Source organism: Pristiophorus japonicus, chromosome 6 (assembly GCF_044704955.1).
Source record: "Pristiophorus japonicus isolate sPriJap1 chromosome 6, sPriJap1.hap1, whole genome shotgun sequence".
NCBI lineage: Eukaryota > Metazoa > Chordata > Chondrichthyes > Pristiophoridae > Pristiophorus > Pristiophorus japonicus.
The window spans coordinates 117,349,799-117,374,052 of record NC_091982.1 but is presented as its reverse complement, the minus strand read 5'-3'; the positions used below and the strand labels follow the sequence as shown (position 1 = coordinate 117,374,052).

At 46.8% G+C, this 24,254-nt stretch overlaps 1 protein-coding gene across 1 annotated transcript; it reads right to left on the bottom strand.

Annotated features, from left to right (window-relative positions):
• Positions 1-22,493, bottom strand: LOC139266156 (interferon-inducible GTPase 5-like). The gene is made up of 5 exons (XM_070883999.1): positions 22,348-22,493; positions 17,549-17,668; positions 9,656-10,851; positions 4,931-4,953; positions 1-105 (listed from the first exon to the last, which is right to left on the bottom strand). Exons 1-5 carry the CDS (start codon positions 22,491-22,493, stop codon positions 1-3), a joined length of 1,590 nt encoding a protein of 529 aa, XP_070740100.1.
• Positions 22,494-24,254: the final 1,761 nt, after the last annotated feature.

The window sequence follows — 24,254 nt, the reverse complement described above, 5'->3', positions numbered from 1 at the left end:
TCACATCAGCACAGGTGCCTCAACATGCAGGTCGATGGCCAGAATGGTGAAGTCATGGGTGAGCAACAGTGTAAAAATGATGAGAAGGAATAAGCTGTCAATGTTCTGAGGAGTAAGCAAAGAGACTTCAAGCAGATATAGACAGGCTAAGTGTGTGGACAAGAACATGGCAAATGGAATATAAAAGGAGAAATGTGAAGTTATCCACTTTGGTATAAAAAATAGATAAACAGATTTTTTTAAACAGTGAGAAATTGGGAAAGTTGGTGTTCAGAGCCACCTGGGTGTCCTTGTACACGAATCATTGAAAGTTAACGTGCAGGTACAGCAAGCAATTAAGAAAGCAAATGATATGTTGGCCTTTATTACAAGAGGATTTGATTTGAAGAGTAAAGATGTCTTACTACAATTATATAGGACCCTGGTGGGACCATATCTGGAGTATTGTGTACAGTTTTAGTCTCCTTACCTAAGGAAGGATATACTTGCCATATACCTGTGCAGATGTAAAGTTAGTGACCATGTAGTGGGGATTTGGGGAAAGAAAGGAAGGTTCAGTTTCCCACCAAGCCATGTGAATGGTTGCTTCGGGATCCCAATGGTACGTTCACCAGACTGATTCCTGAGGTGGGGGGATTGTCCCAGGAGGAGAGATTGAGTAGACTAGGCCTATATTCTCTAGAGTTTCTCTTGGGTGATCTCATTGAAACATACAAAATTCTTACAGGGCGTAACACAGTAGATGCAGGGAGGATGTTTCCCCTGGCTGGGGAGTCTAGAACCAGGGATCACAGTCTCAGAATAAGTGGCCGGTCATTTAGGACTGAGATGAGAAGTTTGTTCACTCAGAGGTTGGTGAATCTTTGGAATTCTCTACCCGAGAGGGCTGTAAATTCTCAGTCATTGAGTATATTCAAGAAAGAGATTGATAGATTTTTCAATATTAAGGGAATCTAGGGATATGGGGATAGTGCAGGAAAGTGGAGTTTAGGTCGATCAGCCATGATCTATTTGAATGGTGGAGCAGGCTCAAATGGCTGAATGGCCAACTCCTGCTCCTAATTAACTTGTTCTTATATTCTTATGTTCTTAAAAACAGCACAGCAACAAGAAAGTCTGGAGCTTCAGTCACTGTGTCCAGATGCCTTCCAATCAGTGCCACATCGACACCATGTCTTAAAGCTATGCACATCTGTAAGTAAGCATTGAATCATAGAAAGGTTACAGCACTGAAAAAGGCCATTCCGCATGTCGAGCCCATGCCAGCTCTTTGCAAGAGCATCTCAGCTAATCACGCCCTCCGCCGTTTCTCCGTAGCCCTGTAAATGTTTTCCTTTCAGGTACTTATCCACTCCCTCTTGAAAGCTGTGATTGAGTCCTCTTCTACCATACTTTCAGGTAGTGCATTCCAGATCCTCACCACTTGCTGTATAAAAAAGTGTTTTCTTATGTTGCCTTTGGTACTTATGCCAATCACCTTAAATCTGTGCTCTCTGGTTCTCGACCCTTCTGCCAATGGAAACAGTTTCTATCTACCCTGACATGTTCCTGTTCAATTCTTCCAACGCTATCGATGGATGTTTACCCTGCATTCCTGTTTCAGTAGCTAATGACAAATACTCAGCACAATCTTCAAGGTGGAGTGTTGGCCATTTATTGCATCCATTGCAGTGCGTGTGGATCTTATCTGTCTGAGTTGGCTCAGTTTTGCCTCAACAGCAATGCCCAGGCTGTAGAATCTGATTCACTGCAGCATTTCCCACAACCGCTGGTTTGGAAAGCAATGACACACAATACATTTCTTCAGGGAAACAACACTGTGTTCATGTTTAGAATATGTTGTGGTACAATGACATTGTTCATCAGTTTCACTTGGTCAGATAATAACAGATAAGTTCATAACTTGTAGAGCAGCAGTTTGCATTTAATAGAGCCTTTAGCATAAAGACATGTCCCAAGGTAGAATTATTGATTAACATGAATTGATACAGATAGATATATGTAAATTAAGTTTAATTGATCTGCCAGAATTACATTAAAGCACAGTATAGAGTAAAAGTACAAAATTTCACACCAGTAGCATCAATGAGTTGCTGATATCACTGTGCAGCACACATGTTGCAGTAAGTTGATGTCACACGTTCCCACGCCTCTCCTCCTGCAGTAACTGCTCCTCTGCTGCAGGTTCTTCCACATCATTGTCCTCTCCCTCCTCCCATCCCCAGGGACTTCACATCTCAGGTCTCTGTTCCTGGTTACAGTGTCCAACATACAGCACCTTCATCTTCACTGGACACTGGGCCAATGTCCCCCACCCACCTGGTGATTGATCCAAAGATCAGAATCTTTGAGAACCCTAAAAGCTTGCTCCATCACCAGCCTGAGAGGAAAGGGCAGTTACTGGACTTTGTCATCAATACTCAAAATTCTTTACATCTCTTGGCTGCATGCCTGATGTCAACAGATTTCCCTCCATTCCCATCCCCAGAGTTTTTTCTGTTCAAGGCTCTCAGCTGTTTACCCTGTGAGAAAGACAGCTATTAAGGAAAGTAACAGATTTTAAAGCACATTTCCTCTTCAACACCAGCACTGGAAAACATTTCCACCCAACAAAAATTCTGCCCCCGAGTCCCCCACTATTACACACGCTGGTTCAAAGGGGCTGAGATATACCTGTCATGTATTTCACCATCTTGCAATGATTATAAGTATGTAATTGTAACTCATGCATACTGTACCTGTACCCTTGTAATGCACAACCTGACCACAGGGAGTGAGCTCCTCACCTGGGCTTCCTGGCATAAAAGGGGAGGTCCCACCCAGGATCAGCACCTTCAGTCCTGGAAATAAAGTGAAGGTCACAGAGTGACCGTGTCTGATATATCCATGCCTCGTGTGAGTTTGTAACTAGGTGCAGAGACACTACATCTGGCGACGAGCATCGGGAATCACCAAACCACGAGGATGGCCACCGGTGGCACAGAGGAACACTACTGTGTTGGTAAGGACTGGGACGACTTTCTGGAAAGACTCCAGCAGAGCTTTGTCACAAAGGACTGGCTGGAAGAGACAATGGCTGACAAGCGGAGGGCGCATCTACTGACCAGCTGTGGTCCACAAACTTATGCGCTGATAAAAGACCTGCTCGCACCCCAAAAGCCAGCGGACAAGTCCTTTGAAGAGCTTAGCCAGCTGATCAGTGAGCATCTCAAGCCGGCAAGTACTATACACATGGCCCGGCACCGGTTCTACTCTCACCGGTGTCGGGAGGGTCAAAACATCTCGGACTTCGTGGCGGAACTGCGGTGTTTGGCCAGTCTCTGTAAGTTCTCCGATGCCTGCAGTGGGGAGATGTTGAGGGACTTTTTCATCGAGGGCATTAACCATGGCGGAATTTTAAGGAAGCTCATAAAGACTAAGGATTTGACTTTAGAAGGGGCAGCATTGATAGCTCAGACCTTCATGGCAGGGGAAGAGGAGACCAAGCTAATTTTCGAACACAGGTTTCAATGTTGCGATGAACCAGGGAGTTAATGTTGTAAAAAGGACACAGAACCCCACAGGCAGGCAAGGGCAATTTGACACCATCCAGGCAGGCAGGCAAGGGCAATTCGACACTGTCCAGGCAGCCAGGGTGGGCCTGCAACAGGGACAATGGAAAGGGGATCGGCAATTCATGCCATCACGAGGAACAATGCATCCTGTGATGGGACAATTAGCACCCTTCATCAGAGTGATTAGAAACAGCCAAATGGGCCATCAGAGTGGAATGCCTGGGAATGGTCCTTTTGTTAACAGCAATCTCAGCTCATGTTGGAGATGTGGGGGGAGACACACTGCAAAAATCTGCAGGTTCCAACTTTACACCTGTAGGATTTGTAATGTCAAGGGACACCTGGCCAGGATGTGCAAAAAGGCAGCAGCGAGGCTAGTCTGCAAGACAGACGAACCAGACGAGAGGTCTGAAATGCAGGATGAGGCCTGGGGAACTACCATGGAGGCTGAAGTTCAGAGAGTTCATGTGGACGACGTCCACAGCTCATACACCAAAATGCCACCCATGATGATGAAAGTCTTACTGAATGGTATTCCGGTGCACATGGAGCTGGATACCAGAGCTAGCCAGTCCCTCATGAGCGCCCAACAATATGAGAGACTATGGCCACACAGAGCTAGCAGGCCCAAGTTGGAATGCATTGAGACGCAGCTACGTATGTATACGAAAGAGATCATCCCAGTGCTGGGCAGTGCAAACTTGGTGGTAACGCATAATGGATCACAGAACTGGCTGCCACTCTGGATTGTTCCGGGAAATGGCCCCGCGCTCTTGGGGAGGAGTTGGCTAGCTGAGATGAACTGGAAATGGGGGGATGTGCACGCCATTTCATCCGTGGAGCAAAGTTCATGCTCGCAGGTATTGCAAAAATTCGAGTCACTCTTTCAACCCGGTGTCGGAACGTTCAAGGGCACCAAAGTAGTGATACACATCACTCCGGACGCCAGACCATTGCACCACAAAGCCAGAGCGGTGCCGTACGTGATGCGTGAGAAAATTGAAAGTGAACTGGACAGGCTGCTCAGAGAGGGCTTAATTTCGCCCGTTGAATTCAGTGACTGGGCAAGTCCCATTGTTCCCGTCCTCAAAGCAGATGGCTCGGTTAGGATTTGTGGCGACTACAAAGCCACCATCAACCGAGTGTCGCTGCAAGACCAATACCCGCTTCCGAGAGCGGAGGACCTTTTTACCAGGCTGGCAGGTGTTCACGAAGCTGGACCTCACTTTGGCCTACATGATTCAGGAACTGGCTGAAGAATCCAAGTTACTAACCACCATCACGACACACAAAGGATTATTTGTTTACAATAGGTGCCCGTTTGCATTCGTTCGGCAGCGGCTATCTTCCAACGAAACATAGAAAGCTTGCTCAAGTCCATCCCTGGAAGGATCGTTTTCCAAGACGACATCCTTATAACAGGTCGAGACACTGAGGAACACCTCCGCAACCAGGAGGAGTTGCTACGCCGATTGGATCAGGTAGGCCTGCGGCTGAAAAAGGCCAAGTGCGTGTTTTTGGCCCCAGAGGTCGAGATCATGGCAGGAGGGTTGCCGCAGATGGGATCCGGCCCACTGAATCAAAAACTGAGGCGATTCACCGGGCGCCCAGACCCGGCAACACGTCGGAGTTGTGATCATTCCTGGGACTCTTGAACTATTTTGGGAACTTCCTGCCGAACTTAAGCACATTGTTGGAGCCGTTACACATGCTCCTCTCTAAAGGTTGTGAATGGTCTTGGCGGGATTGTCAAGAACGGGCTTTCAATAAGGTGAGGAACCTGCTGTGTTCCAACAAACTGTTGACTTTGTATGACCCCTGTAAAAAACTGGTTTTAACATGCGATGCGTCATCCTACGGGGTTGGATGTGTTTTGCAGCAGGGTAACGACGACGGCCGACTCCAACCGGTGGCTTACGCCTCCAGGTCGCTCTCCTAGGCAGAGCGTGTATACAGCATGGTCGAGAAGGAGGCACTCGCATGTGTGTACGGTGTGAAAAAGATGCACCAGTAACTTTTCGGTAGACGGTTCGAGCTAGAGCTGGATCACAAGCCGTTAACATCCCTGTTGTCCGACAGCAAGGCTGTCAACGCTAATACGTCAGCTCGCATACAGCAATGGGCCCTCATGCAGGCTGCATATGACTACACCATATGGCACTGGCTAGGCACCAAAAATTGCGCTGACGCATATCAGCAGGCTCCCACCGGCCACCACCGAGGGGGCATCGGAGCAGAGCGCCGTGATGGTCATGGCCGTTGAGGCTTTTGACACTGCTGGCTCCCCCATCACAGCCTGCCAGATCAAACTCTGGACCAACAGGGACCCCCTCCTATCCATGATAAAGAAATGTGTCCTGACTGGGGACTGGGCACCCGCACACAGGTGGTGCCCTGAGGAAGTCAGGCCGTTTCAGAGACAGATGGATGAACTCTCCATACAAGCCGACTGCCTGTTATGGGGCAGCCGGGTAGTCATGCCCCAGAAAGGAAGGGAAGCGTTCATCAGGGAACTCCACAGCGAGCACCCTGGCATCGTGTTAATGAAGGCCATTGCCCGGTCACACGTGTGGTGGCCGGGGATTGACTCGGACCTGGAACACTGGGTTCGCAGGTGCACGACGTGTGCCCAGCTGGGCAATGCCCCCAGGGAGGCTCCACTCAGCCCGTAGCCCTGGCCCACCAGGCCATGGTCACGTATTCACATGGACTATGCGGACCCGTTCATGGGAAAAATGTTCCTGATCGTTGTCGATGCATACTCGAAGTGGATTGAGTGCATCATATTGAACTCATGCACGACATCCATCACTGTGGATATAAGGGGAGCTTGGGGTGTGGGTTCGAATCCACACTCCCCTTGGGTTCTGTACGTGCGATTTATGAGGGTGGGTGAGTAATGAGGCACCAGACACAGTGGGTAAGGGAACAAAATGGCTAATGTTGTTTATTTAGAATAGCAAACACAAAGATAGAGGGCATAGGAAGAGGTCATAAAATGGCAGTAATGGCACAATCTCACTCAACAACACGAAAAATCTCGCAACAGGGAAGGGGAAAACAAGAGGTTAAAACATCCCACTCACACACCACCACACCTCCCACTTCCACCCTTCCGACCAATTCCTATCCTAAATTGAGTCTGTGAGGGGGTTTGGGCTATACTCACAATCCTATCAACTCCGGGGTTCTGGGGGCACTTATTTCAGCTCGGGGTCCCTCTGGGGTGGGTTTTATGTTATTGTTCAGTTTTCCCCTTCGATGTTGCGTCGGTTTCTTCTATCTGCCTCTCGGTTATCGTCAGACTACAGCTGTGAATCCAGGTTATTGAACCAGGTGTCCAGGTCTGCACAGCTCTGCGTGCCCCAGCCTGATGCTTCGGTTATTCGCACCCTGTCCAGTGTGTTCAGGGCTAACAGCAGCACCTGCTGCCGCTTACCAACCAGGAGGTTGGCTCGTGGGTTTTTAGTCTCGACCAACATCAAAGTTTGCTAAACTCTCTCAGCTCCTCCCCTCCAGCAGCCAGCAGCCCTTTCAAGAACTGACCCCAAACTGTTTTTCTCCACAACTGTTTTCTCCACAACCGCTTTTCTCCACAACTTCTTTTCTCCACAACTGCTTTTCTGGTGTTTCTGTGCCCTATATTTGTATTCAATTCAGTTCTGGTCTTTTCATGCTCAAACCCAGTGGGTGGTCCATTGTGTAAGTTTGGGCGGGGAGATAGCTTTGAATATTTAATCAGAAGATGTCACAGGTACACGCAGGTGTGAGGACCAGGGTATTGTTTCACTGCACATGGGTGCCTGAAAGTCTGTGGGTCCTTTGTTATAGTCCTGGGAGTCAGTGGGCCATTCTTGCAGTAATTCATAGTTTTGATTCAGAGCTATTGTCCATATTAATTCGGTAGATAATGGCCCACATTCGTAGTATGATTTGGGGTTGGGGGGTGGGGGGGGGGGAGTCATTTTCAAACTGGGCCTGGGAGTCCTTATTGGTTGAAGATTTCCCTACTTCAGGCCCGACTGGACCCTTGATTGGCCTGCCAGAATGCACTTTTCCCCCATTGGCCAGTGCCTCGGTCTCGCTTGTGAGCCAAACTCCACAATGTCTGTATCCGCCCACACGTTTTCCCAGCCTGCTTTTACTTGGTCAAAAATGTTCATTTAGTGCATGGAACAATCCCATGTTAGTTTTCTTGTCCTTACGGTGTTTCAACTGCGGCCGTAGATTTTTGAACCTTACACTGAGAGTCTGTGTGCGGTTTTCGCGACCCACGGCTTGCTGGACATCCTGGTCAGCGATAATGGCCCGTGTTTTACCAGCCATGAATTCCAGGAGTTTATGTCGGGCAATGGGATCAAGCACGTCTGGACAGCGCCGTTCAAGTCGGTCTCCAATGGCCAGGCGGAACGGGTGGTCCAAGTCATAAAGCAGGGCATGCTACACATCCAAGGACCCTCCCTTCAGTACAGCCTATCGCGCCTCCTGCTGGCCTACAGGTCCTGGCCGCACTCACTCACGGGAGTCCAGCCAGTGGAACTCCTCATGAAACGCACGCTCAAAATGCAGCTGTCCCTCATTCACCCAACCCTGGCAGACATTGTTGAGGGAAAGTGCCAGTCCCAAACCGAGCTCCATGATCGAGGCTCAATGGGGAGGTGTACAGAAATAGATGACCCGGTATTTGTTCTTAACCATGCTTTGGGACCCAAATGGCTTGAGGGCACTGTAATTGGCAAAGAAGGAAACAGGATCATGGTGGTCAGACTAAACAATGGGCAGGTATGCTGTAAACACTTGGACCAAGTAAAGACAAGGTTCAGTGCAGACACGGAGGAATCGGAAGAAGAGCAGGATGAGATAGCACCCACACCACTGCCAGCACACGAGCAACAAAGACAGCCCTCAGCATGCACAGTCCCTGCAGCCAGCCCGGACAGGCCGGAATCACCTCAAGTGACAGAGACGCGTGCTGAGGCTCAGCCACTACAGCCACAACTGCGGCGCTCCACGAGAGAGCGTCGACCACCCGATAGACTTAACCTCTGAAACTAAAAGACCTAAGGGGGGAAGTGATGTCATGTATTTCACCATCTTGCAATGACTATAAATATGTAACTGTAACTCATGCATACTGTACCTGTACCCTTGTAATGCACACCCTAACCACAGGGAGTGAGCTCCTCGCCTGGGCTTCCAGGTATAAAAGGGGAGGTCCCACCCAGGATCAGCACTCTTCAGTCCAGGAAATAAAGTGAAGGTCACAGAGTGACCGTGTCTGATATATTCATGCCTCGTGTGAGTTTGTAACAAGGTGCAGAGGCACTACAATACTTACAGTTACTGCTGACCCAATTGTGTCAAAATAATTCACAGCAAATGAGGAACTTTGAAGTATAGTCACTGTTGTAATGTAGGAGGAGAATATATGATGGACGGTGTATATGAGCATGGTCAAGATGAGGGGGTCAGTATGAGTGGTGGTCTGTATGAGGTTTGCTCTACGTGAGGGATGGTCTATATAAGGGAAATGCTGTGTGATTGGTTGTCTGTATATGAGATTGTCTACGTGAGGGATTGTATATATGTAGGAGGGATGGTCTGTAGGAGGTCTATGAAGGTGGTCTATAGGAGGGATGCTCTATGAAGGTGGTCTGTAGGAGGGGTGGTGTCTATGAGGGATGGTCTATATGAATGGTAGTCTGTGTGACGGGTGTTCTGTATACGGGGTTGTCTATATGAGGGCTGGTGTATATGAGGGCTGGTCTGAATGAGGAGCAGTCTGTGCGCTCATTGCTGGGCGACAGCCTGGTCCCTGCCCCTCTTCACTGCTGTCTCATTATCTGCTGTTACTGATTCTCAGGCTAAACAGAATCTAATGGAACTGCAGAGAATTCATTACTTTTCAGACAAATTATTTGATGCAGCAATAGTTCTAATACTAGGATCTTGAGGGATGTATGGTGAAGGTGGTGAAAGGTTTTAATAACATTGGGAAATAGACTTGCCTCTTAATAAGTGAGGGATTGTGAAAATTGAGGGTGATGTGAAAATTACAGACACTCAGAAATTCAAATCCACAGTATTAGTGGCCATTCAATTGGTCCCAAATGCAGCCTTCACCACTCTCTGCGCATTCTCTGTAAGGTCTTCCAGTACACCAGTCAGCAGCTTGTAGGTCATCAGAAATGATGATCCTGCTCCAAAGATGGAACCGATGACTGGTATGTGGTCAACAACGAGCTCAATTGCTGAAATAGTTGCAGCAGTGAGACACCACGCCACCCTTATAAGTAAATCTGGAGTTATTTCACCCACCAGGGGAGTTTTCACCACTGCTTTCAGAACTCCCACAGGTTTCCCTGCCTGGTTGGCTAGTCTTTGAAGAGAAGCATCATCCAGACCCAGACATTTACGGAAATGTATTATTCCTCCAACTAGTATCGCAATGTCACAAGCAAGGGATACCCCAGGGACTGGCACTGCTCCCACTGCTCCGGAAAGTGTCGCCAACATCCAGACTCGTTTCCTCAGCTCTTTTCTTTTCTTCTCTACAATCTCCACACTGAGGTTTGGAAGGGCCAGTATGAACACACTTTTCTTTATATCCGGAAGATCATCTTCAAGAGCTTTGTTCAACCGAGTAAAATCATACAGATTCAGATCGAGGCTTGATAACAGATAAACTTTGGGCGATGGAATCCCTGCCTCGAGCAACTTGCTGACATAGTCATTCCTGATCTTCTCCAGTTCCTCTTCTTCATTAAACCCCCTCTGTTGCTTTTTCATTGAATTAAGATCATTGTCAATTTTAGACCGAATGAAGTAGAAATTCTTCCCCAGCCGTTTAATCTCTTTGGCGAGTTTTGCATCATTTTCTCTGAATCGACAGTCTGAGATTATGATGAAGAAATCGTATTTTTTAAACTTAATTTCTCTCAGGTATTTGTTGGCTGGGAATTGTTTAGTTCCAATTCCTGGCAGGTCCCAGAAGTAAACATTAGGCAGGGTGGGATGTGGGTATCGGGTTGGCTCCATTGTGGTTTCTGTGGTCCCACTTTTAGCTGCTCCCTCATCACCGTCCTGAAGCTCTCTCATAGCATTGATGAAGGTGGATTTCCCTGCGCCTGATTCTCCCGTCACTGCAATGTTTAGCTCTGTACTGTCCAGATCATTTATCTTCTTCTGTAGCAGAAGTTTAACCTTTTCCAGCCCACCTGTTTTATACTCAGACTTCAGTTTGTTGAGCTCCTCCTGAGTGAAGAATGTCGAGTTCGGAGACTGATCCTTCTGATCTCTGCAAGGAAACATTTTACATGATGTTTTACAACAAATTAATGTAACCAGCATTGATGCAGCACATTGTCACAGCCTCAGGACATCGCTACACATTCACGTCTAATGAATTGCTGACGAAGTGCAATCACTGTTGTTATGCAACCAAATTTGACTGCTAATTTATGCACAACAAGGTTCCACAACAAGCAATGAGATGAATGATCAGTTAATCTGTTTTCGATGCTGTTGGTTGAGGAATTTGTCCTGGAATATTGGCCAGGTCACCAGGAGAAATCCCTTCTTCTTCCAATATTGAAATGGGATATTTTATGTCCACCTGAGAGGGCAGACCAGGCTTCAGTTTAACGTCTCATCTGAAAGATGGACCCTCCAGAAATGCCGCACTCATAAGGAAATGGCAAAGGCCTTGAACAAATATTTTGTATCGGTCTGCATGTTTAGAAGATACTATAAGCATCCCAATAATAGATAATCAAAGGTCTATAGGGAGGGATGAACTTAAAACAATCACTATCATTAGAGAAAGAGTACGAGGCAAACTAATGGGACTAAAGATGGACCAGTTCCCTGGACCTGATTGCCTGTATCCTAGAGTCTTAAAAGAAGTGGCTGCAGAGATAGTGGATGTATTTGTTGTAATCTACCAAAATTCCCGGGATTCTGGAAAGGTCCCAGTGGATTGCAAAACTGCAAATGTAATGCCTCGATTCAAGGAAGAGGGAGACAGAAAGCAGGCAACTTTCGACCAGTTAGCCTAACACCTGTCATTGGGAAAATGCTGGATTCCATTATTAAGGAAATTGTGGCAGGACATTTGGAAAATCATAATTCAACCAAACAGAGTCAGCATGGTTTTATGAAAGGGAAATCACGTTTGACAAATTTTCTAGAGTTCTTTGAAGATGTAACGAGCAAGGTGGATAAAAGGGAACCAGTAGATGTCGTGTATTTGGATTTCCAGAAGACATTCGATAAGGTGCAACATAAAAGGTTATGGCACAAGATAAGAGCTCACAGGGTTGGGGGTAATATATTCGCATGGATAGACGATTGTCTAACTAACAGAAAACAGAGTGTCGGGATAAATAGGTCATTTTCAGTTTGGCAAACTGTAACTAGTGGGGTGCCACAGGTATCAGTGCTGAGCCCTCAACTATTTACAATCAACATTAATGACTTGGATGAAGGGACCGAATGTAATGTAGCTAAATTTGTTGATGACACAAAGATAGGAGGGAAAGCAAGTTGTGAAGAAGACACAACAAATCTGCAAAGGGATATAGATAGGTTAATGAGTGGGCAGAAATTTGGTAGATGAAGTTTAACGGGGGAAAATGTGAGGTTATCCACTTTGGTAGGAAAAATAAAAAAGCAAATTATTATTTAAATGGAGAGATACTGCAAAATGCTGTGGTACAGAGGGATCTGAAGGTCCTTGTACATGAAATGCAAAAAATGAGCATGCAGGTACAGCAAGTAATCATGAAGGCAAATGGAATGATTGCCTTTATTGCAATGGGGATAGAGTTTAAAGTAGGGAAGTCTTGCTACAACTGTGCGGTGAGACCACACCTGGAGTACTGCGTACAGTTTTGGTCTCCTTATTTAAGGAGGGATATACTTGCATTGGTGGCAGTTCAGAGAAGGTTCACTAGGTTGATTCCTGAGATGAAGAGGTTGACTTATGAAGAAAGGTTGAGCAGGCTGGGCCTATACTCATTGAAGTTTAGAAGAATGAGAGGTGATCTGATTGAAACGTATAAGATTCTGAGGGGGCTTGACAGGGTAGATGCAGATGTTTTCTCTCGTGGAGGAATCTAGAACTAGGGGGCACAGTGTCAGAATAAGGTGTCACACATTTAAAACAGAGCTGAGGAGGATATTTTTCTCAGAGGGTCGTGAATCTTTGAAATGATTACAAAATGAGGGTGCAGGGCATTCTTGTTAGGGACACGGTTGAGCCCTTGGCCAGCGGCGGGACTGAAAGAATACAAGATGTGGTATCCTCGTACGTTATCCTCTTTCTGGCATGGCATCTCTTGCTTTCCCGCCCTCCGGCCATTCTTGTGCCTTCCTCATTTCACACACCCAAGAAATGCAGCCTGCCCAGCCAATGGGTCAACACGAAGAGGCAGCCTGCCCAGCCATTGAGACTGCAGGTGCATGATTCTATCCCGGATATCCCGGCCACAAAGGGGAAGTCTGGGATGCATCCTTCTGTCTGATTCCTCCCCTTCAGCTTGCACTATTTCTATTCTGCATCTTCCTCTTCTCTCAGCAAGCAGATTCTGTAAATGTGAAATGGCAGCATAAAATGCTGGAAATGCTCAGTTGGTCAGGCAGCATGTTGCGCTGAGACGTGAACTCTGTTTTTCTCTCCACATGACCTGCTGAGTATTCGCAGCATGTTGTCTTCTCAAAAACCTTTGTTTACAATCCAAGCCGTTGCAAGCATTCAGCAGCACTACCTATACACTTGTAAGATTTTTCACATCTATTGCAGCAAGCCACCACTTCAATAAAATCAAAAAAACTTATTCCAAACCCTTAAATTCAAACTGACGTGAATAATGCCCTTTAAGAGCTGCAGACACTGCCACTGTCAGCCTGCTTGCACGCCGAGTTAACCAGTGCTTAGGACCCAGTGCTGAATTTAGCGCTAGGATCGAAGTTCACATTGATGACATTAAGTCTGCGTTACACACCGATTTCCGTCACCACGCCGCCATTTATTTTCCAGCACGTTGCCAGTTGCCGTCAGTGCAAAGTGGAGAGAGCAAAATGGAGGCCGCCGCTGGACCCGCCACCAGCTGGCGAAAGAACGTCAGCCGCCATTTTATCGCAATTTGATGGCGCAACGGAGTGGCGGTAAGTTCATGAACTTCTAGCCCATGAAGTCTATTTCAGATCACGAGGATCCTATAGTTAGGCTCCCGATGCAATTGTATGATTAGATATTGAGCAGTTCAGTGGCACTGACCTGAGAGACACCTGTTGCATGAACACACCCAGTACTGGGCTGGGCATTTGTTTGATCAGAGGGAAAGCAGATTAAATGGTATCAATCAGATCTTTGGAGCCCTGAGAAGTGGACCTCTCCCCTCTGGTGCCCAAGATGCCCATGGTAGCTACGGCTAACCTTGCCTCGCCTGTGGTGGGGCTGGGGGTGTGGGGGGGGCTCTGCTGCATAACTCCAGGATGGACAGCATTGCTGAACACACATGACTCCTGCAACTGACCCACCATGTGTTGCACATTCTGGGACATCATCTTAACTGCCTGGATACGGGTTTGATGTTGTGTAAGCTCCCATCCTCAAACTGCTCGTCCAAGATCCCGGGGTACCCCAGCTAAGGTCAAGCATCTCCTATCCCTCCAGACAGCAGTGACTATCCCATTATCTACCACTCCAATTTCCCCTCTCCACCTGCCATCTGCGTATCACCAGGTAGTCTCCCCTCAGTCTGACTAAGCCCTACTGAGTGGGCATCTCTCAGCTGGTGCTTGTGAGGCTCAGGTACACTGACGGGGTTGGTGAAGTGAGGGTTGGATGGAGCCCAAGCTGAGGGCCCTAGTTCTTGAAGCTGCTCCTACTGTGCTGAAGGGCTGAAGAAGAGCAGAGGTTAACAGGGGAACATGAGCTACAGAATGGCCAGTGCATTCAGTACAAGTGACGATATTAAACACTGGCAATATATTGCGATGACAGATTGTGCTGTAACAGGAGGAACTGGAGACATAGTACGAGGAGTTTCCTGACCAACCTGGAGCTGGCTCCTCCCATCCTACTTCTCCGTCTCTCGCTGCTTGCTCCGTGTGACTGCCCAGTGATTCCAGAGCTCCCTCAGAAAGGGTGAGAGGTCGGAGTCTTGTGGCTCCTCCCCCGATATCACTTCTTTGTCTCTGGTTGTGTGCGGTTTTCACCTTTAAGAGGAAAGTAGAGAATGTGAGCGGCGGCACTTTATTTACCATCAGATACAGTACAAGACTGGTAATAGAATTCATCCTCAATCAGGGTGAGAACAAGTACAAGAAACTAGAAAATACAGGATGGACCTTTTTCACATCTTCACTGAGTCAGACTGTGAGGGAAGGAATGGGATGTTCAGGATCTCGTGTTCCTTCCTCAATATCTCGGGGCAGTAGCACCTGGTGTGGAAACAGGGACACAGGGGGAACAAGGTGAGAAGAAATGGAAAACATGGGGCCAGATTTTGCTGAAACAATAATAGTGTGTGAATGATGCTCACCATTATTAATGAGCACTAAGCTGAGAGCCACCTGTTGCATGGACACACCCAGTACTGGGCTGGCCATTTGTTTGATCAGAGGGAAAGCCGATTGTATGGTTCCAATCAGATCTTTGGAGCCCCGAGAAGTGGACCCCTCCTCTCGATGCCCAAGTCGCCCATGGTAACTACGGCTGACCTAGTTTCCCCTTTGGGGGACGGGGGCGCGGGAGGGGGGATTGCGTGGCTGTACACACATGACTGCTGCAATTGACCCACCATGTGTTGCACATTCTGGGACATCATCTTAATTGCCTGGACACGGGTCTGATGTTATGTATGCTCCCATCCTTAAACTGCTCGTCCAAGATCCCGAGGTACCCCAGCTAAGGTCAAGCATCTCCTGTTCCTCCAGGCGGCAGCAACTGCCCCATTATCTACCATCCCATTATCTACCACCCCAATTTCCCCTCTCCACCTGCCCTCTGTGCAGCAACTTGTGGTGAGGAAGGGAGGTCCCGTGAATCGCCAAAAGTTGCTGGCCGATTTATCCCGCTCGGTGTTCGCTTCCCGAAAATGACATCTCGTGCTTAACCTCCCCGTGATTTCATGAAGTTGCTGCATTTGTACATTAATTGCCCATTAATGATATTAGTCATTGAAAATCAGCAAATGGCTGACTTGCTAAATACTTACTTTGTCTTCACAGTCGAGGATAAAGTACCAGAGACACGTTGAAAAGTAAAACTAAATCAAGGGGAGGAATTTACTCGGCTTAATACAAGTTGAAAAATCGTAATGGGGAAAATAATGAGACAATGGATAAACATTTCTCCAGGACCCAATGGTTTCCACCTCAAGGTATTAAAAGAAGTAGCTGAGATAATTGCAGATGGTCTAACCAAGGTTCTATACATGTTTAATATAATTTCTTTGCTTTTCAATTCTATCCCACATGAAATGAATCCCAGTACTTGATTTGCCTATACTTATGGCCTTATTAACCTGCATCACTATTTTTAGTGATTTGTGTATCTGTACCCTTAGGTCCCTTTGCTCCTCTACCCCATTTAGTCTTCTTATCCAAGCAGTATGTGGCCTCCTTATTCTTCCTACCAAAATGCACCACCTCAGACTTACACAACCATTCTGCAAGTTTGCATTCTCTTGTATTTTGTCACATTCTTCCTCAGAATGAATTATCCCGCCCAATGTGGTGTCGTCCGCAAGTTGGTGTGTATAGGCGTCCAAGTACAGGGTATTAAGAATTATAGAACCAAGGCAGGTAGATGGAGTTAATATACAGATCATCCATGATCGAATTGAATGGTGCAACAGGCTTGAGGGGCCGAATGGCCTACTTCTGTTCCTATGTTCTTATGTAACCACATCACAGAAAGGTAAGACTAGTAATTAACAGCACAAGTACACTTTTAATGGCATGATAACTGATAATGACTGCCAATCAATCTCTCGCCCAGAAAGTGAACAATTATGTGTGGAGTTTAATTCCTTCAAGTTCTGAGTTGTATTTGGAAATTTTAAAAATGCCGAATTTAAGGAAAAGCTTATTTTTCTGTCTTTTTTCTTTCTTAATCTAATCTTTCTTCCCTTTCTTTATTTCTCTTTCTGTACCTGATTTGACTTTGAATTCACCCCATTTCATTCACCCTCCTTCTCACTTCATCTCCCATTTATTTCTCGTGCTTAAATCTCATTGGTTAAGGAGACATACTGTTTGTACCATTGTTCACCAAGATCCCAGATGCCCTGTTACTCTCGCTGTGCCATTATCAGCTCACACCTCCAGCAACATTGTGAGCAAAAAATTTTAAAACTTAAACATGCATGGATAAGTCTAACTACTGGGCATGCAGTGAGATGCTGAACTCCAGAAAAATCTGGCCCATGCTTTTCAGTTTGGTTCAGTTCAAGTTGTGGCTCGACTCTCTCACCTTGGCTCACCATGTGAGGTTATTACATTTCTTCTATAATTGAGTTGCTGTCTGAGAATTACTGAACAAGTGTTGAACTCGCTGCCAAGGCCACATTCACAGATACTGGACCATGCTTTTCATGTGACTCCAAACCTCAATCTCAAAATGTTTTCATCGAATCATAGGATACAGCTGAACGGGAGGCCATTTGGCCCATTGTGCCTCTTTGGTAGGGCTATCCAATTAATCTCACTCTCCTACTCTTTCCCCATAGACCTGTAAATGTTTCCCATCAAGTATTTATTCAATTGTCTTTTGAATGTTCCTGTTAAATCTGCTTCCATCACCCTTTCAGGTCATGCATTCCAGATCACAAAATCTCGCTGTGTAAAAGATTGTTTCCTCATGTCAATTTCCATAAATCTGTGTCCTTTGGTTACTGACTCTTCTGCGACTGGAAATGGTTTCTCAATATTTACTCTCAAAACCATTCATGATTTCCAACACCACTATTGAATCTCTGCTTAACCTTCTCTGCTCTTCGTAGTATCCCAACTTCTCCAGTCTCTCCATATAACTAAAGTCCATCATCGCTGGGAACATTTTAGTCAATCTCTTCTGCACCTTCTCCAAGGACTTAGCATCTTTCCTAATGAGTGGTGCCCAGAATTGAACATATTACACCAGCTGAGTTCCTACCCATTTTTGTAAAGGTTCAGAATAACTTCCTTGCTTTTGTACCTTATGCCTTTTTTAATAAAGCTCAGGATCCCATATGTTTTCAACAGTCTTCTCAGCTTGTCCTGTCACCTTCAAAGATTTGTGTACATACAATCCCCCAGGTCTCTCTGTTCCTGTACTCTTGTTAAAATTATAGTTCATCTGCATTTCCTATGGTTATTCTTCCTACCAAAATATATCACTTCACACATCTCTGTGTTAACCAACCCTTGACACCTCTGTCCTTGCAAATATTGCCCCATCTCCAACCTCCATTTCATCTCCAAAGTCCTTGACCGTGTTGTCGCCTCCTAAATCCATGCCCACCTTTCCCGGAACTTCATGTTTGAATCCCTTCAATCAGGTTTCCGCCCGCCCCAGTACTGAAATGGGTTTTATCAAAGACATAAATTATATAATTATTAATTGAGATAAAGGTAAACTATCCCTCCTCATTATTCTCAACCTGTCTTCAGCCTTTAACACGGTTGACCAGACCATTCTTCTCCAATGCCTCGTCATCATAATCAACTGAGTGGGACTGCACTCACCTGGTTCCGTTCTTATCTATCTAATCATAGTCAGAGAATCGCCTGCAATGGCTTCTCTTCCCAGTCCTGCACCGTTACCTCTCGTGTCCCCCAAGGGTCTATTCTTGGCCCCCTCCTATTTCTCATCTACAAGCTGCCCCTCAGCGACATCATCTGAAAACACAGCATCACTTTCCACATGTACGACGCTCAGTTCTATATCACCATCACCTCTCTTGATCCTTCCACTGTATCTAAATTGTCAGACTGCTTGTTCAATATCCAGTACTGGATGAACAGAAATTTCCTCCCAATAAATATTGTGAAGACCGAAGCCATTGTCTTTGGACCACGCCACTATCTTTGTTCCCTGGCCACAACTCCATTTCTCTCCCCGGCAACTGTCTGAGGCTGACTCAGACTGTTCACAACTTGGTGTCATAGTTGACCCCAAAATGAGCTTCCGGCCACAGATCCGCGCCATCAATAAGACCGCATAGTTCCACCTCAGGAATATCGCTGACTCTGCCCTGCCTCAACTCATCTGCTTCTGAAACTCTCATCCATTCCATTGTTACCTCTAGACTTGACTATTCCAAAGCAATTCTGGCCAGCCTCCCACTTTCTAACCTCTGTCATTCAAAACTTGACTGCCCATGTCCTAACTCACACCTAGTTCCGATCACCCATCACCCCTGTGCTCGCTGACATACATTGGTTTTCAGTTAAGCAACACCTCGATTTGAATATTCTCATCCTGGTTTTAAAATCCCCCCATGGCCTCCCCCTTCCTAGCTCTGTACTCTGATCCAGCCACACAACTATGCGAGATATCTGCCCTCCTCTATTCTGGCCTCTTGAGCATCCCTGATTTTAATCGCTCAACTATTGGTGGCCGTGCCTTCAGCTGCCTGGGCCCTAAGCTCTGGAACTCCCTCGCTAAACCTCTCCGCCTCACTACCTCTCTTTCCTCCTTTAAGATGCTGCTTAAAACCTAGCTATATAAATATAAGTTGTTGTTGTTGTTAAATTTAATCTGCCATGTGTCTGCTCATTTCACCAGACTGTCTATATCCTCCTAAAGTCTGTTACTATTAGTGTTTATTACATTTTCGAGTTTCGTATCATCTGCAAACCTTGAAATGATGCAATCTATACCCGTCCATATAATTAACATATATCAAAAGAGCAGTGGTCCTAATATCGACCCCTGGGATACCACTATACGCTCCAATGCAGGGAACGCTAGCATAGTGGTTAAGTTATGGCATCAGTAATCCGAGGCCTGGATTAATGATCCAGAGATGTGAATTCAAATTAAAAATCAGGAATATAAAGCTCGTATCAGTAATGGTGGCCAATTTTCCCTAAAGCCATTTTTTAGCATATTTTAAGAGTTACGCCTGTGTTTTGGGAGCCCGACTACGCCCCCAAAAAGATTGAAAGTTGTAATTTTTGAATTTTGCAACGCGCAACCTATCCTTTAACCTTGGGGGGGGCGGTGGAGCCTAAGGTCTGCGCCGAACAAAGGAGCCCCTCCCCCGCCCCCCCTTCTGCACAGAAGGGGGAAAAAATGATGTTTTCGACTGGTTTGGGCGCACATGCCCAGTACACCTCCCGGTCTGCTTTCGGCCATTTTTAAAGAGCCAGTTGTGTGTGAGAACTTTTCTTCTGAGTGGAAAAAATCAGAGCTGCAATATGCAACTCGGCTCAAGGACCAAGAATTTCTCACAGGACGAAGTGTAGGTTCTGGTTACTGTAATTGAGGCCAGATGGCACGAGCTGGACACGAGGTCAAAGAAAAGTTACACCAAAAGAAATAAAGAAATGCTGGAAACAACTTTCTCAAGATTACTGTGCAATGGTGACTACCCAGAGGTCTGGAGGCCAGTGCAAAAGAAGTGGCAGGACTTTGGTCAAGCAGTTGGTGTAAGTAATATTTTCATTTATTCATTGGAATTGCAATTGTAAATGTGACCATCTGTATGTCCCACCCAGCAGAAAGACACCCTCTCTAAAACGTTATATTTTCATCTTTGCAGAGGAAGGTGGCCCACAACAAAAGAGGGAGAACTCAAACAGGAGGAGGCCCAGCAAATCTGCACCCACTGACACTCATGGAAGACAGGTTGCTGCTTTGATGGGTCCTGCCTGGAGAAAAGCAACCACCACTGCACAAGCTGGGCCCACAGTCGAGGGAGAGGGTAAGTCCTGCAAATTCCACAGTCTGGCTTTACTAAATGTTAAGTACTGCGCGGGCTGGCCATGCTTCGGTTCATGGGGATGTCTCCATCAGCTACGCTTCAGTTGATGCAATGTGCTATCATTCATCATGGTCCTTCAAATCAGCCCGCTGCCTGCATTGTGTGAGCCTACTCATGCCACTCACCCTGCCCCCCCCTCTGCTGCTAACCATTTGTCTGTTCTGTTGTATTTTGCAGAACTTGAGGCTAACCCTGATGATGCAGAAGCCAATGCAGAAGATTCAAACGCGGACGAGCCTGAAGAGGAGAACATCTTCCAATCCAACCTTCCAGACCAAGAGCATGGGGGTGAGGGGCAGGGGGAAGGGGAGGATGAATCTCCCACTGTTGTACTCACTCTGGAGGAGGTGCTGGTGCCGCCCATTGAGGTGCCAGCCCTTTCCTGAGTGGTACGAATATTGGGACACTTCCTAGTTTCACACTGTCTGAGGCTTGGGATTCCAGTGGGGTGCAGCGAGGCACACCCAGGAACCCACCGTCCAAGGCTGCGGGTCCCAGTGGGATGCAGCGAGGCACACCCAGGGTCCCACCTTCCGAGGCTGCGGGTCTCAGTGGGATGCAGTGAGGCACACCCAGGGTCGCACCGTCCAAGGCTGCGGGTCCGAGTGGGATGCAGCGAGGCACACCCAGGGTCCCACCATCCGAGGCTGTGGGTCCGAGTGGGGTGCAGCGAACCACAACCAGGGCCCCACCGTCTGAGGCTGTGGGTCCCACTGGGATGCAGCGAGCCACACCCAGGGTGAGAAGGGGAAGGAGAGCTCGACAGCACTCTCCTAGGATGCAGGATGTAACAGATGTGGTTCAGATAATGGCAATGCGTGGGGAGAGCATTGACCTTATGCGATCACTCCCAAACACCATCGGTGGGGGAGGTGATGAGGTATCGGGACTGTCAGGAGAAGTAACAACACTCTCGCGAGAAATGGGAACACTGTCTGGGCACATTAGAGATGGAATGTCGCAGGTAGCTGATACACTGTCGGTGCACACGAGGGAGGGAATGTCGCAAGTAGTTGAGATGCTGTCGGGGCACATGAGGGAGGGAATGTCGGAGGTAGCTGCTGCAATAAAGGAACACGCCCAGATCCCGTGGCGATTAATGGAATCAACTGCCACTCCCACTCCAATCCACAGACCAACCTCTGAAGAGGCCCAAGCCGGGCCTTCCACGTTACCGCCTGCCCACGCCCAACAACAAGAAGTGCGCATTACCCGAGATGCTCGAAAGAATGAGCTTAGTACCAACCTGAGAAAGGCTGCGCCACCGCCTGCGGGCAGGGGTGGTCAACAAAACCAAGCGCAGTGGGCGGTCTTAGAATAAGTTGGAGAGATGGGTGCAGCCTTTGTTTGCTGTTGCTGTTGTTATTATTATTGTTGTTACTGTTGTATTTATGTTATTGTTATGTAACTGTTCTCAAATTAAAAGTTTTTTGTAAGTGATGTAAATTTACAAGTTTAAAAGTTTGTAAGTTACCTTAAAGTTTGTAAGTGAATAGTTTAAATTTTGATGCAAGAATAATTTTAGTTAAGCTAAGTAAAAACAAGTGTTCACATTTTGAATAAAATATATATTTTAAATTATAACTGAATCATTTCCATTATTTGTTCCATTATTAGCACAACTTTTTGAACTAAAGATGAATCATTTACATTATTTGTTCATTACGACCAGAGCACAACACTACAGAACAGGTTCAAACAGTAAACATGGTCCATGTGGAGTAGTTGCCTTTGAGCCTTTAGGCAGTAAAACGTTCATGGGTGAGCTGCTGGTGCAAGGCTCGAGCAATCGTTAAAGGGACATGACGGCTCACCCTCCTCCGCCGTCATGCTCCGGGTTCAGGTAGTTGCATGGCTTCCTCGTCCTCATCCTCCTCCTCCTCCTCGTCATCTGCATCTTCCTCATCATCAGCCTTCTCACCGCAGGTGGGTCTTCTACTAACAGCTGCTGTTGTCTCATGATGGCTAAGTTATGCAGCATGCAGCACACAACAGTGAACTGACCCACCATCTCAGGGGAGTATTGCAAGTCGCCTCCGGAATGGTCCAGGCATCGGAAACGCTGTTTCAAGATGCCAATGGTCCATTCTATTATGCTGCATGTCACAATGTGTGACATGTTGTATTCCCACTCAGCTTCCATCCGGGTTATGCGTAGGGGCGTCATGAGTCAGGTGGCGAGGCCGTATCCTTTGTCTCCCAGCAGCCAGCTCTGCCCTTCTGGCTGCTGCTGAAACATGGCAGATATAGCGCTCTCGCGTGGGATGAAAGCACCATGGGTGCTCCCAGGGTATCTCGCATCAATTGCCATGATGCAATGCATATCATCACAGATGAGCTGCACGTTCATCGAGTGAAAGCCTTTTCTGTCCCTGTACATCTCAGAATTGTCCAAAAGTGCTCAGAAGGCGATGTGGGTACAATCAATGCACCCCTGTACCATGGGGAAGCCAGCAATCCTGGAGAAGCCCACAGCCCTGTCACGCATTGCCTGGACGGTCATGGGGAACTGTATGTAGTCATTCCTCCAGGCATATAGTGCAGCACTCACCTGCCAAATGCAGATATGTGTTGCATGTTGAGAAATGATGCACACATCCCCAGTTGTGGCCTGGAGTGATCCAGATGCATAAAATGAAAGTACAGCTGTTATCTTTACTTCAACTGACAAAGCAGTCTCCTGACGCTTCTAGGGTGCAGGTCTGCTTTTATTAACTCACAGATCTCGGTTACAACTTCTTTGTTGAAATGCAATCTTCTCACACAGTCTGCATCATGACTTCTCGATATATCCGATGTGGGTAAGGCCTGGTGCCCATCATCCTACATGCTCTGAGGTTCCTTGGGTGACGGTGTCTAATCAATCTTCTCCTCCACAGCACCATCATGCAGAAGGCTTGCACGCGGTATGGCAGTGTCAATATTGCCCACATAATTAAATTGTAGCTTTGCAACAACCTCAAAACACTGAGACAAAGCACTCACACCTCTTCCACTCCCACAAACTGCAATGTTTTAATGGCCTGATAATGTTTTTGTTATGTTGATTGAGGGAAAAATATTGACCAGGACACCAGGAATATCTCCCCTGCTCTTCAAAATAGTGCCAAGGGATCTTTTACATCCACCAGAGAGCAGATAGGGCCTCGGTTTCACATCTCATCCCAAAAATGGCACCTCCAACTGTGCAGCCCTCCCTCAGCACTGCACTGGAGTGCCAGCCTAGATTTACATGCTCAATTCTTGGAGTGGGACTTGAACCCACAACCTTTGGACTTCAAAGGTGAGTGTGCTACCTACTGAGCCACAGCCACACCAGGAACAATGGGATGTGTTGAACAGATGGATGGGCAACATTTGTTGAGGGTGACGATAAGGGAGATGCGTGACATTGCAATATTCCTCTGTTAAAATAACTGGCACAGGAATATTATGAGTGTTAAGCATTCATGCATTAATATCAACCAGTAATCTCTCATTTAAAAGGGATTAAATGTTTGGAATAATCAGACGGGCAGGGAAGGAGAGAAAAAACATGAGAGGTGATTTGCCCTTTTTGTTGTTGATTTTTCTGAGGTGTTTGCAATGAGTTGTTGGGTTTCCTCTCTCTGTATTGACTGTAAGGCCTCCTCTACTGAGAGCAATCTCCACATCTTGTTACACACCACTCCCCATTCCGATCAATACGCGGCCCTCGACATTTCATCACAAGGCATTTCCT

Excerpts from the sequence above, each read along its gene's own strand:
- LOC139266156 (XM_070883999.1), bottom strand. The coding sequence starts at position 22,493 with ATGAGACAACAGCAGCTGTTAGTAGAAGACCCACCTGCGGTGAGAAGG. Across the intron at positions 17,669-22,347 it reads GAGCATGACGGCGGAGGAGG|GAAAGATGCTAAGTCCTTGG; the intron begins GTGAGCCGTCAT and ends ACCACTCATTAG. Across the intron at positions 4,954-9,655 it reads GAAGGCTGCATTTGGGACCA|AAAACGATCCTTCCAGGGAT; the intron begins ATTGAATGGCCA and ends ATGTCGTCTTGG.